This window comes from Nestor notabilis, unplaced genomic scaffold, assembly GCF_000696875.1.
Source record: "Nestor notabilis isolate BGI_N333 unplaced genomic scaffold, ASM69687v1 scaffold9442, whole genome shotgun sequence".
Classification (NCBI taxonomy): Eukaryota; Metazoa; Chordata; class Aves; order Psittaciformes; family Psittacidae; genus Nestor; species Nestor notabilis.
The window spans coordinates 20,028-33,229 of NW_009917885.1; the positions used below are offsets into that span (position 1 = coordinate 20,028).

At 39.4% G+C, this 13,202-nt stretch overlaps 1 protein-coding gene across 1 annotated transcript in view; it reads left to right on the forward strand.

Annotated features, from left to right (window-relative positions):
* SCRN1 (secernin 1) overlaps positions 1-13,202 on the forward strand; it is a 30,536-nt gene that overhangs the window by 10,450 nt on the left and 6,884 nt on the right. Inside the window, exons 2-6 of the mRNA XM_010009448.1 lie at positions 960-1,141; positions 6,579-6,781; positions 9,698-9,892; positions 10,668-10,833; positions 12,676-12,856. Of these exons, the coding sequence (XP_010007750.1) occupies positions 960-1,141; positions 6,579-6,781; positions 9,698-9,892; positions 10,668-10,833; positions 12,676-12,856 (927 nt within the window). The remainder of the gene's footprint in view (positions 1-959; positions 1,142-6,578; positions 6,782-9,697; positions 9,893-10,667; positions 10,834-12,675; positions 12,857-13,202) is intronic.

Below are 13,202 nucleotides of genomic sequence, written 5' to 3' on the forward strand. Positions count from 1 at the left end.
GTAGTAGTGTCTCATAAACAGCACAGACAGCTTCAGCTTCTGCAAAAGAATATTCTGTGGAGCTTGGTCCTTGAAGAACTTAATGTGACCTCAGTAGTAAAATGTAAAGCCCATTCCTTTGGCTTCTACAAGCCAGTGATCTGATGATGGCTCAAGCTGTCTTCCATGCTGTCTGGGAAAACAGGGATTGTTTTTAAGTCCTAGAGCAAGGGAAAGGTAAATATATTTGAAGGATAACATAATTTCTTTCTTCTTTGCCATTTCAATTATTTCTCTGCAGCCTTCCTTTGTATTTTTGACTTAGAATGCATTCACAGAACTCTGCTTACAGTAGACCATTTAAACTAGCAGAAACATCAGCTTTAAGTGAAAACAATGCCCGTGTTTTATTTCCTATGACTGTTTATCAAAGCATTCCACTGAATCTTTTCAAGTCTTGGTTTCCACCCCCACCCCCCTTTCTACTGGCAGTCTCGGTCTTGGGGGCAGCTGCAGGGGAAGGCAGCAAGGAAGAGGGGAAAGCCTTCTAATGTATTTTATCCAGTTACCATTGTTATACTATGTACTTAATAACATACTGGAGATGGTGCTTAGGTGAGATGGTGTAATGGTTTGATGTAGTTACTGTGTACAGATCTCTGCTTCTTTACTGTAACAGTACAGTCTGTCTGCTGCTGCTTTCCGCTGATTCTAGCACTTGTGTTCTGTTTGACTCTTTGAAGCCTGCAACTACCAAAAAAGATGTATTTTTCCAGAGTTTTGCCATATAAGGTTGTAAAGATTCAAATATGACAGTTAAATGTTGTTTAAAAAATTCCCTGCTTATACATAAAACATGGACTTTCTAAAAACAATGTGCCCTGTCTGTACACAGAAAGAAGTCTTGTACTTCTTCAGTCACAGCATTAGATAAAGTGCTTGCAAATGGTTTGCTTTTTCTCTTCCTGCTCTCTCTGCAGTGCACATATATTGAGATTGAGCAGGTGCCGAAGACTCACGCTGTTGTGCTGAGCAGGCCCTCCTGGCTTTGGGGGGCAGAGATGGGAGCGAATGAGCATGGGGTCTGTGTAGCTAATGAAGCCGTCGTGACCAGAGAACCAGCTTCTGAATCTGAAGCCTTGCTTGGAATGGATCTTGTCAGGTGAGTGGCTTGCCAAGCTGTGACCAGCCTTTTGAACACCAAGGATTAGATGATGATGATACTGCGTATCAGCTTTGTGGTGATGGCATTAGGAGATTTTAAAATGGTATAAGCAGACCTGTCTAGGCAGAGCTTCAGACACAGCTGAGTTAACACTTAAAACACTTGGAATCTGAATCTGTTTCCCAAATATGTACCAGTCTAATGTAGGTTCACTAAACCTACCTTGTGTACCTACCTTATAGTCTAGAAGTGGCTGTTCTGACAGGATAAGAGATATGATTCCATTGTTAATAAAGAACTGCTAACTGATTTGCGGCATCAGATTGCTGGTGTGTCCTTCATTCTCCCCCATGTTATAACAGCCTACTCTGACCTAAAAAGCTTATCCTGGGCTTATAGCCAACTGTAGGCATAAACAGACTATGTCTCACTTCAGCCCATGCATTCCAGTGTAAACCATTGCCCTTTTTTAAATGCTGGCAAACTCCTGTAAGTCTGTTCATTGAAGCCTGGCTGCCTAAAAGGCTTGTGCTGCACTGTAAGCCTCAACCTGCATGCTGATCTTGTAGTGAGAGAATTTAAAGCGGAGTTGGGTGGGAGAAAAAAGCTGAAAATGAAAGAACAAGAGAAAATAGGGCAAACATTAAAAGAGAAAGGGAGCAAATGGACTCAGTTAAAGATGGGACAGGACAACTGCTTGTTTAAGTGAATCAGTGTTAGACCCAGTGGTCCTGCTGGCATTTGCCCTAGGGTATTTAACGAGTGGGTTGAACCAATTTCAGGTGAATGCTCATTTTTCTTGAAACTAGTGAAAGATGAAAGTGGTTCTGGATGACTGGAAAAGGTTAAATGTTGTGGATATACTTAATAGAGTTAAAAAGAGTTGTGGTTATAGACCAGCTTAACCACCGTTCCTGAAGAGGAACCACTTAAATACCACTTAAATATCAAGGAGTTGCTAAATATGCTATAATAATTGTTAGTCAAGAAAAATCCCATTGGACCATTGTGCTTTACTCCTGCAATGAGTTAACAAATTGTATGAGTGGAGGATAGGAAATAGATACCTTGACTTTTAAGAGGGCATTAAAACCTTAGAAGGTATTCTCATAAGCAAGCTGGGATGCATGAGTTAGAAGAAATTGTTGTTAGGTATATTGCTGCCTGAAACTGTAATTGTAGATGTTCTCTAACGATGTCTCTGCAGAAATACAGTATCTGGTTCCAGCTGCTGTTAACCAAGAAGACTATGAGCCAGGTGGAGAGAATGCAGTGGAAATGGGAAATACGATCTAAGATCTATAGGATCTGGCCAGTGTGAAAGTCATGAGGGAATCTGGGTTATGTTTCTCTTTGGTGTTTTCTCTAAACTCTGTATTACAGAAGGAATCTGAGGAGAAGCTGTGCCTTGGAGGACTAATTGCAGTGATGAGTTTAATTGCATGAAGGGAGAATCAAGGGCTCTTTTAAGAAAACATAGGACAAGCTTTTGTCGAAAAAAAAAAAGTTAGGTGACTTTCCAAGCTCCACCTTTATTTTTTTTCCCCTCCTACCACCATTCTTTTGAAACTTTAACAAAGCAGAGTTCTGCTTATTTTTATCATAGTTATTGCAGTCTCAAAATACTTTTTAACATTCAAATACATAGGGTGTCCAGCATCTCTAGGTTTACTCACACTAGCAAATCAGGAGAAATAGGTAGTAAACTATGAGTGAACATTATGTGTAGGTATTACATTCCCTCTCTTCCTTTTTATCTGCAGAAGAAATGGTCTGTAGCCTGAATGCAGAGTGTGTTTTAGGCAAGGAGAACTAGAGATATGTTGCAGACTACCATCTGCCGCTTGCTTCAGCCAAAGTGATTCCTTCTCTTACTGTGAAGACTTGGCCAGTTGCATTAAGCTTATCTGTTTTGGATCACCTCATGGAATAGAGAGCCATCAAGTACTAAATCAGTCATATCGCTTGCAATGAAGCAGCTGGCACCAGCTCTGTCTCTTTTTACCCATCTGAGAACAGGTGAATTCCGTCACTCAGGATTTATTGGAATAAAAATAAAGCCTAATTAAGAAATGTACATCTCTGCTGGCCAATTTTTTCTCACATCTATGTATATGTTGGACTTCTGTATATGTGTCAGACCTTAGCGAAGGATGAAGATTGATATTCTGTGAGTGCATGTATGACTAGCTGTTTGCTAAAGAAACTTGCAGCTTCATTCCCTGAAACATGTTCTTCAGAGCCCACGTAAGAGTTGTCAACCCAGGAATGTCATTCAGGCAATAGAATCAAATTTTGCTTGACTGCTCAGGCTCCCCTAAGAGTTTGCTTCTACATTCTCTTAACATGATTACTGTTTTTCTGTAGGGGAGGCTTCCTCTCTCTTGAACTGATCTGGAATTGTCACTTTTCAGTTAAGATTTAAAATCCAGCCAATATGGGCAAAGGCTGTAGGTAGGCTTTGGGAGAGCACATGGCATTGAACAGACCAGAGGCATCTTTCAGCAGGGTAGTATAGTTCTGAAGTGAGCTTGTTTTGTTGTTGAAATAGGAAATTGAAAATTCATCATAGGCAAAGGATTTTTTTTCAATAGAGGTCATGACACACATCATTAAAGATGTATTTCACAAAGTTTTTACCTCATTTAGTAACTGACTCCTGTCTTAATGACTGAAAAGTGTGTTACCCCGAACACTGCTGTATCTGAGGATTAAGACCCATTGGTGTACACTTTTGCTTATGCCAGTACAGTTAGAACAGGATGACATTATCATACAGTTTATTATGAAGAAACCTGTAAAATATGCTCTTATTTTTGTATAGTTGTCTTAATTTTTAAACCCTGTGTGTTTGTATTATTTCTTAGTTGTTTTCATTGCTGGTGCAGTCACTTTTTCAGAGCCACACAGTTCTATGATTCTGTGTCAGCCTTGGCAAGGAGCCAAGAACGCTCTTCAAAATTGTGTTAATTTGTTTACCGATTTCTTTCCTTAGAGACATCAAACCTGAATAAAGTAGAATGTCATCATCATGTATGTTACTGGATTTGGAAAGTTGGCATCTCTAACTGATAAGTTAAAAAGCTTAAGATAATGTTTTGACAGTGTGATATCATATTGGAGGTACTGAGGCAATGGATTGCATGAAGTCACTGAAATTTTCCTAATGAACACTTCAAGGTCTTATCTGGGGGTAAAATTACTTAAAGCTTTCTTCCTGCTCACCTTGAAGGGTACTCTGAAATGTGTTAGTGGGAGGGTTATGCTGCAGTTACCCACGACACCGATGCAGAGATAAGTGGCAAGACCTATGTTTCTGTGGAGATGAGCTGTGTGGTTGTTGCGTAGGAGGGGTTCTTTTGCTGTCCCTTGTGACTGACAGATAGGAGCGCCCAAACAAAAGCAGAGCCTAGGCCTTTGTTAAATGGAAGTAAATGTAACATTGGAGCCATTTACAAAAAGCATACCTGAAAGAGATTTCTTCAGCCTTGATATCTGCTGTAGTTTTGACAGACAAAGCTAGACCATAGCCATCTTGGAGGGATAATGTCAGGGAGACATTATTAAAAGTTATGATGTTATGTCTCCTGGCAGGTTTGGATCTAATTATAACCTGATGCTTTTGGTCATAAACTGAGGAGAAGGGAGCAAGTTATCATTGAATCTAGTGAGTATATGGTCACTGAGGTAGTTGTCAGCCCATTTGTTTACCTGTGGCAGTGACAGCTCTTTGAATTGCTCTTGGGGAATAAATAAGACGTGCTTTTGGACTGGCTTTGAAATGATTTCTGTGCTACATGCTAGGACTGGCATCTCTATATTGCTCTGAAAAAGCGATTGCACCAGTGATGGAAAGAAAGAATGGAGGAATAACATGAATGTATAGGAACTAAAAATGGAGACAACAATACAAAACCAATTTCAGCTAATATGAGAAACAAGACAAGAGGGAACAACTATAAATGCAAAGTAAGACGATGATGGGGGAGAAATTGTCACTGTAAGTTAGGACCTAAAATTCTTCTTTGCTCTCCTTTGTCATGAAGTGATAAATCAATGCTGCTGAGAGAGATGAAAATACTGCTTTCAACAATTTAACCTAAACCAAGGTTAACAGTGGCCAGCTATCTAGGAAAAACAGGCCCAGTGCAGAGATCAGATAGAAAACTATTTAGATCAGCAAATTTTATCCATATTATCAGAAGCTGATTTGTGTACTGTAGTTTTTAGGAAAGAAACAGTAGTGTTTTCTTGTCATGTGATTTCCAGGGAAAACATAGATTAGTTTGGGTTGGAAGGGACCTTAAAGGGCTAGCACAGTACTTAGGTTTAAAAGGTGAATTTCTTGGAACTATCCATCAGTCAAAATGACTTTGTCCATAGAGCTATTAGAAAAAAATAAAGCAGAAAATATTAAGGTGACGTAACCAACAGAGAGAAATGTTGGACTGATCCAGGTAACTGTCCTAAAGGATGGAGGCATAGATATGCTGCTGTTTGAAATAGTGCATTTCCTCATTAGCAGCAATTATGTTTTGGAGTGGAATTGTTTGCAGGTCTGATTTAGGCTTTCCTAGTTACTGCTTTCATTGATTTACTTGGTTAGGGCCTTAAATTATCTCAAGGGATTATTTCATCCCATTTATTCACGTCAGGATATAGTAATTCCTTATAGCTTTGTAAAACCTATTCTTGTTCCTCATCTTTCTTTTCCCTAAAATACCCTTGATTTGCTCAAACTTGCTTTTAAAATCATGTTCTTTCAGACATATGGTCTCCTAGTTCAGATGAAAGCTGTATCTGGTGTTAAATATTTCTTTTGGGGAAGCCTCTGCAGGAACGCTGAAGCATGACTGTGCACAAATGCTTCTGTCTACAGTGTGCATATGCATTCAAGGATAACATACATCTAGCTTCGATGGCCAAACGAATATTGGAGCATTGGAAAAGAGAGGTTGCAGAGAGATTGTAATACTGAGTACTTCTTCCATTTTTTGATCTCTGGTAATATTAATTTGCAGTACCCCACCTTCTGTACAGTAAAGTAAGCTTGCACACAGCTGTTACTTTAAAAAGACCTTTGCAAATTAGCCTTCAAATTTATTCTGCCTGGGGTGGGCATAAATAGAGCATTGCATGTTTACAGTGCAGTTGAGGTCATTGGTTGGTATTTGGACTCTTTAAAAACTAAAAACCAGCTATGGTAGGCGTCAGAATGAAGAAGCAGTGTAGAAAATAAAGGCTTGAAACAAATTAAATCATCTAATATCTCATCCTGTAATTCTAGTAACTCAGTAAAGCAGGAATTCTTACAGTAGGCATACTTCTTCGGTATTTTTAAACCAGATTAGTGCTGATGTTTAAAATCAGTAATTTATGGAGACCTCACTGTTACGTGTCTGTCTGATTTCTCAGTTTTGCCCTTTTCTTACAGACTTGGCCTAGAAAGAGGAGCAACAGCTAAAGAAGCATTGGATGTAATAGTCGCTCTGTTGGAAGAGCATGGACAAGGTGGAAATTATTATGAAGATGGGAGCTCATGCCATACTTTCCAAAGTGCATTTTTGATTCTGGACAGAAATGAAGCCTGGATACTGGAGACTTCTGGAAAGTACTGGGCAGCGGAAAAAATCACAGGTCAGTATCACTCACAGCAAACCTTCCTTATTATAAATAGCTGTAAGAATTGTCTTGGAAGAATTGGTCTTAAAGTTATGGAGTTTAACTAAATGACCAATTTATGCAAGTGTTTAATTAAATAATTGATTTTAACTTTATGTAATTGTACTATTCATTTTTTTTTGTTTTTAATGTTGATTTGCACTGGCTGATGTAACTCAGCGTTTTCTGTGAAGCTGGAGATTGTTGCCTGTATACCTCAGCTATGTAATAATCATGCTTAGATTTTTGTCTTTGATAAGTGTTGTATTTTCCTAGATTTATTTACTGTTTGGAGTGTGTCAAGTGTCTTTCTGATGCAGTTAATGCCTGAATTTTTACTACAAATCTAAAATATTGAGAAGGAAGGATAAGCATTGATAGCTTTGAGAAAAGGGCTTGTGTTGGAACGGGCTGTAAGGTAAAGGGCTTGTGTTGGAATGGGCTGCTGCTGGTTGCTTTAATGCAATAGATACAGTCCCCTCATATCAGCGTTTCTTATCTGATACTGCAGAACAATACTTATCTGCTCTTTAAATTTGTAGGTGGTTTCTTTTTCTGTAGGTGTGAAGCCAGAGCTGCCAAACTGTCTTCTAGATTTCACTGGCTTGGTGGCTGATCTTAATTAAAACTTTGCTGGCAAATATATGCTGCCTTAATATACAAATGTCTCAGGTTTTATATTTAATTTATTATCAGTTGTTGGTTTTGGTTTTGAAGGGATTTTTATTTTCATAAGAGTAGAGCTTTTTAAAATTTACTCACATTTGAATGAATTAAAAATTCAAGTAACTTGGAAGGATTTTTGGCATCCATGCTTTGAGCTGTGGCAGATACATTGAATTCGGTTTTCATTTCCCATTCAATGAAAGGTAGGAGATACCAGATATGGGAAGGTGGGAGGTTTAACTTTGAAAATCCCAAAGCAGAGAAATAACACCAGCCTGTGTAAAGTTGTGTGATGGCCTATTGGTTGGTTCATGCCATCAAATATGAATCAGCTTACCTTAGCAGGGATGGTGCTTTCCCAATCAAAGCTTGCATTTTAAGGAAACTTGCAGGATAAAAGAAGTCCTCTAGCACAAACAGATACCAGACATAGGGGAGGGAAGAATGATAATGCTGTCCTCGGAGTCCGAATTCTGGAAAGGAGCTGGCTCCTGAGGCTCCTGGGGTCATGCAGTGACATCCTGCTGCCTTCTGTTGACATACCTGGCCAATATTTGAAGAACAGTGTTTTCCACTAGCCATTTTAGCTGCATCCAGCAATACATAACCTTACCATCCTTCTTCCCAGAAAATATACTGCTGTATTCACCTGCTGCTTTTAGCTTTTTGAAATGACACTGCAATTCTGTTCTGATTTTACCAGTGCATTTCTCTTCAGGAGGTCCCTTCGAGCCGCAGATAAGTAGTTTCCATCTCCTGCAGTCTGCTGAGGCTGCCAGGCTGCTGGCTATGTAAGAACCGCTGTATTTCATAGTTTGTTCAGGGGGTTCTTCTTTGCAACCATAGGCGTGCCTCTTAGGCTTTCAAATGAGTGCACAAATGCTGCTAAAACAGGGAAAATGTGTCATTCCCCAGTGTGAAGGCGTTTCTTTCCTGATTCCGTTTCTATCATCACTGCTGCAGTTCTGTAAAGATTATAGTGAATATTTATCAAGCAACTCTCTTACAGTAATTTAAGGATAAACACTTTTACAATCCTTCCTCTTACTGCTCTTCAGTCAGAGTGGAAAACTTTATTTGCTTGGTAAATTTTCGTTTCTTGAAGGAGATCAAACCCATGAAATACTATTTTACATAAGTTACTAAATGTAATATTTAAAGAGCTCTTAAAGAGTGGCTTGCCTACCTTGATATGAACACAAATATTCCTATCACTGAAGTCAAGAAAATTTACTGAAAGGTTTCATGTTTGGAAGTGTGGATCAGAACAACCTGTCAGTGATGCTGGTATAAGTTGGAACTGAATGGTAGTGACTTTTTCGCAGAGTGCTGCAGAGAACTTCCTACTCTAATTGTTACTCATTATTTAAATTGCATGCACAAGGCATTACAAAAGCAAGCTTGCTTTTGTGGAAGACAAAATAAGCTTTCACAAGTGCTGCTTTGGTTTCTGTTTAAGAAAAAGTTTGTGCCAAATTCGAGAATCTGGTTTTGTTTTAGTTTAGCTCAGCTCTTTCTCTGGCTTCAAATGCGTTTGCTTTATGCTCTCTGAGGAATATCTGCAGCAGCCACTGTTAGTCATGCTGTAGATATATTGATATAAGCACTGCAGTGTTTTTGAGAAAAGCAAATTAAAAGACCCTTTAATGTTCTTTGAAGGCTACTCACACTTTCTTTTTAGTTCATGCCATTTGAAAATTTAAGATTTAAAATTAAGTTTAATTTAAGCCTATCCTGTGACTAAGAATAAAACTGTTTTTCAGCTGGGAAGCTTAAAGCAATTGGTAAGCTTTTAAAACCATTTTCCAAATAAAATTTTCAGTTCTGGGGTGCAAGGAATGTTCGTGAAACTAAATGCAGTCAGACCTTGAGCCTTGCTGTGGCAGTGGAATACCCCATTGGAGACAAGAGTAGGTACATTTGGTGACCCCTGTTATTTCATGGTCAGAATGTGAGATGTCCAGATTGTGAAACTGGTGTTCTGACTACATAGCGCTATTAATCACAAGGCAGTGTAAATATCTAAGTAGGGCACAGAGAACTGAGCTCTGCAACCTGCAGTGATTGGTTATTCTGTGTGTGTTAGTTGTGTAGTTATGCAGTCATGCCAGTGTACATCCTAACCAATGGTTTAATTTGTTTCCTAATTGAAATTAAATTGTCCTTCCAGCTTCTTCCAGAAAAACTGTATTAATGCTCTCTTTTAATATGTGGCTCTTTCTACAGAGGGGGTGAAATGCACTTGCAATCAGCTTTCATTAACTACAAAAATTGATGCTGAGCATCCTGAACTAAGGGATTATGTAAGAAGTCAAGGCTGGTGGAATGGAGACTCGGACTTCAATTTTTCTGAAGTGTTCTCTCTCAATGATGACCATTTAGCCTGCTCTTCTGGCAGGGAGAGCCTAGAAAAGCAAGGTGGTGAGTGTTGAACCATCTTCCTGTATGTGCAGTGGGCTTTTTAGTCACTACTGCCTCTTTTTCAGGCATTCTGTCCAGAACTGCATGTAACTGAGACTACCTCTATGTGTGAACGATGTGAAGAGAAAGACGAGAGCTGGAGACTGTCCCTAAAATTGCCACAGTTTAGGATGAAATCCTTAAGTCCCCCTCAAGTTTAATGCTTTAAACCAGGATTGAAATTATAAAAAACTTTGCTGCACATAACATGATGTGCATGATGTGCCACTACATTTGTGCTTTGGTGTAACTATAGTGACCCTACCTGCTGTAACACCCTGTGAATGTTTCAAAATTTTACCTGAGAGCTAATGGAATTAGGTGAGAAGTGGGAGATCAGTGTGCTCATGTTCTGCCTGGGCTTGGGTAGAAGTAGCTTCTTAGAGGAAAATGGGTGGTTTATGCAAGTAATTTTGGTGATTTTATGCAAGCTCATGGTGATTGCTAAAGCAATACTACAGACATGATGGCCCTCTTGAAAAATACCCTTTTAATGACATTTCTCCCTACTTAGCTATTTTAATACCTAGTTAATGCTGCTTACTGTTCTCTCTTACTTAGCTAGGCAAGTTTGGTCTGGGTTTATATTGTTTGAAGAGAACTTATTAATTGGAATTTGTGGTATGTCCATGTCAAGTGTCAGTGGTTGTATTAGGTCAAAACCCATTCAGGCTAAAATCCTTACCTGGGGTCCAAGCCATTGAACACTCAGAAATTTTTCTCTTCCCTCATATAGGTGATGTTTCTGCACAAGCCATGATTGATGTCCTGCGTGACAAGGACAGCGGTGTCTGTGTGGACTCTGAATCTTTCCTTACTACAGCTAGCATAGTGTCTGTTCTGCCTCAGGACCCTAGTTTTCCCTGTATTCACTACTTCACTGGCACGCCAGACCCTTCAAGGTAAGCCACAGCACTGGGATTCCTTGGGGGCAGAGCAGGTGATGGGTTGGGAGATATTAAACCCTGCTACCCAAATTGGAACATACTTTGAGAGTGTGTTCTAACCAGAAATGCAATCAGTAGTTGCTGGTGTGTAATCTGACAGTCCTGTGTTACTGAACTGCATTTTGCTGCAATTCTAAATGAGCAGCACTGGGCTGAAAGGCTGGATCTGGAACTTTGCTTAAATTCAGAGCTTCTAGAGTAAATGCAGCTCAGAGAGGTCCCAGGAACTACTACTCCAGTCTAGTTGCTTTCCAGTGGGTTCTTACTGAGATGATGAGGTTGTGGACCATTTTAGTCACCTCTTAAACAAGTGGGTGCAACACTGAAACAAAGTGTCTAACTAGCAAAGAGGGGGTGTATACTCTAGGCAGCCTTGTATGATATCTAAACGTTAACAGAGCAAAACATCTGCAAGTCCCAGGTATCACAATTACGTTTTTTATTGGAGGGACAATTTCCAGTTGCTTTAAATGATGTCATCTTTAGTTGAAGGCAGCACAGGAGATAAGGGAACTCATGGGCCAAGTAATCAAAGAACTAATTCATTATTTTGTTTTAAACAGAATCCACCTGGGATTCACAGAAATTAAACTAAAACACTTGCAGTTATTCAGGAGATCTGCCACTTGCATTGAGGTAAAGAGGTTATGGAGAGAAGAAAATAGGACGTTTGAACAGCTGACAGTCATTCCTGTAAGAGTGGTAGTAAGCAGGAGGTTCTAATGAGGGCTACAGAAGTCATCCATGCCAGAGGGACTTTCCACCCATCTTGCATTATGTAACTCGGACTTTCAGAGCTAAGTATGAAGTTTGAGCTTGGTTACCAGAACTTTGACTTAGTCCAAATCCTTTGAGATAAAAAGGAGCAAAGCTTCAAATTGTTTTGGTGGGATTTCTGTTCTTTTAAAAGGTGGAAAATCTAGCTGTAAAAATCCCTTGTTCAGAGGCCCTTCTTGCTTTATCTTACACTCTAATGCAGTAAAAACCACATTATTTTAAGTGCAGCTAGTGAGTCACATAAACTCTTAGTCAGCAAGGCTTCATGACAGTGATGGAAAGGGTAGCAGCAATGAACCTGCTGGCTGTGTGCAGTCAGTGGTGATTAATCACGTTTTGCAGAAGTCTTGCATTTCTGGCAGCTGCTTTACTGCAGAATGCAGGGTGCAGTTTCTCCATGCACTTGCCAATACCTACTCTGAGCAATGAAGAGCCTGGATTGCTGGGGTTTTGTTGTCTGTCTCTGTTGGAGTTTAGATTCAAATTCAGTGTTGAAGTGTCACAATATTGGTGGCTATGTCTCTCCCCACAACATAAAAAGCTATATGCCAAATCCTCTGGTACTGAGCAAAGGTATCTAATCTTCCCTGCTCTGCACAAATGTGTGATTTTGATTTTAATGACAGCTAAATCTGGGAGAAGAAGGAGAGATGGCTGTATGAACAGAGGAGAAAAAGTAGTGCAAGGCTGAATGCTGTGATCTGTTTAAAACAAACTTGGGGAGGAAAATACAGTCCTACTTTTCTAAAGAAGTGACAGAGCTGGCATGAAGGAGACCAAAGATTTCTCTAGGTAAAAAGGGCTAATAAAGTTTTACAGTAATCAGCAAACACAATTCTTTTAAAGGACACAAATTTATTTTGCTTGTGACCAGTACAACTCTCTAGCCTAGTCCATGCCTAGCGCAGTTGAATTACTTTTGCTGTTCCATATCTGTTGTTTTACTATAGCCTGGTGAATATTTCAACAACATACAAAATCTCTCTTACTACTGCAAGCAGTAATTCTCATTTATTTCAGGTCCGTATTTAAACCCTTTATTTTTGTTGATGATGTAAAATTAGTACCAAAAGTACAGTCTCCTTCTTTTGGCAATGATGATCCTGCTAAAAAGATACCTCGATTCCAAGAGAAACCTGATCGCAGGCATGAATTGTACAAGGCACATGAATGGGCCCGATCTCTCCTTGAGAATGATCAGGTAAGAGCTGTGGGACCTGGAATTAAAGTAAATGTACATTCCTAACTCCATAATTTGCTTCAGAATCGCCCACTGAAAAACATTCTCTGAGTATTCTTGGAATCCTTGCATGTTTAGCTTGAATAATGATGCCCTCTGAAGGACACTCTGTTCTGCATAGCAGGTTTTCTGGTTACCCAGAAAGTGTTGCTCTGCTCTATTACTTTTACTAAGTGAAAAGTCAAACTGAGAAACATGAGCTTGTTCAGTCTCCACTGTGTTTATAGTCCTTTTTAAGTGATTATTGAACACTGGATGCTAGTGCAACATGGTATCAGTATTACATACTAAGGATGATAGCAGGAAT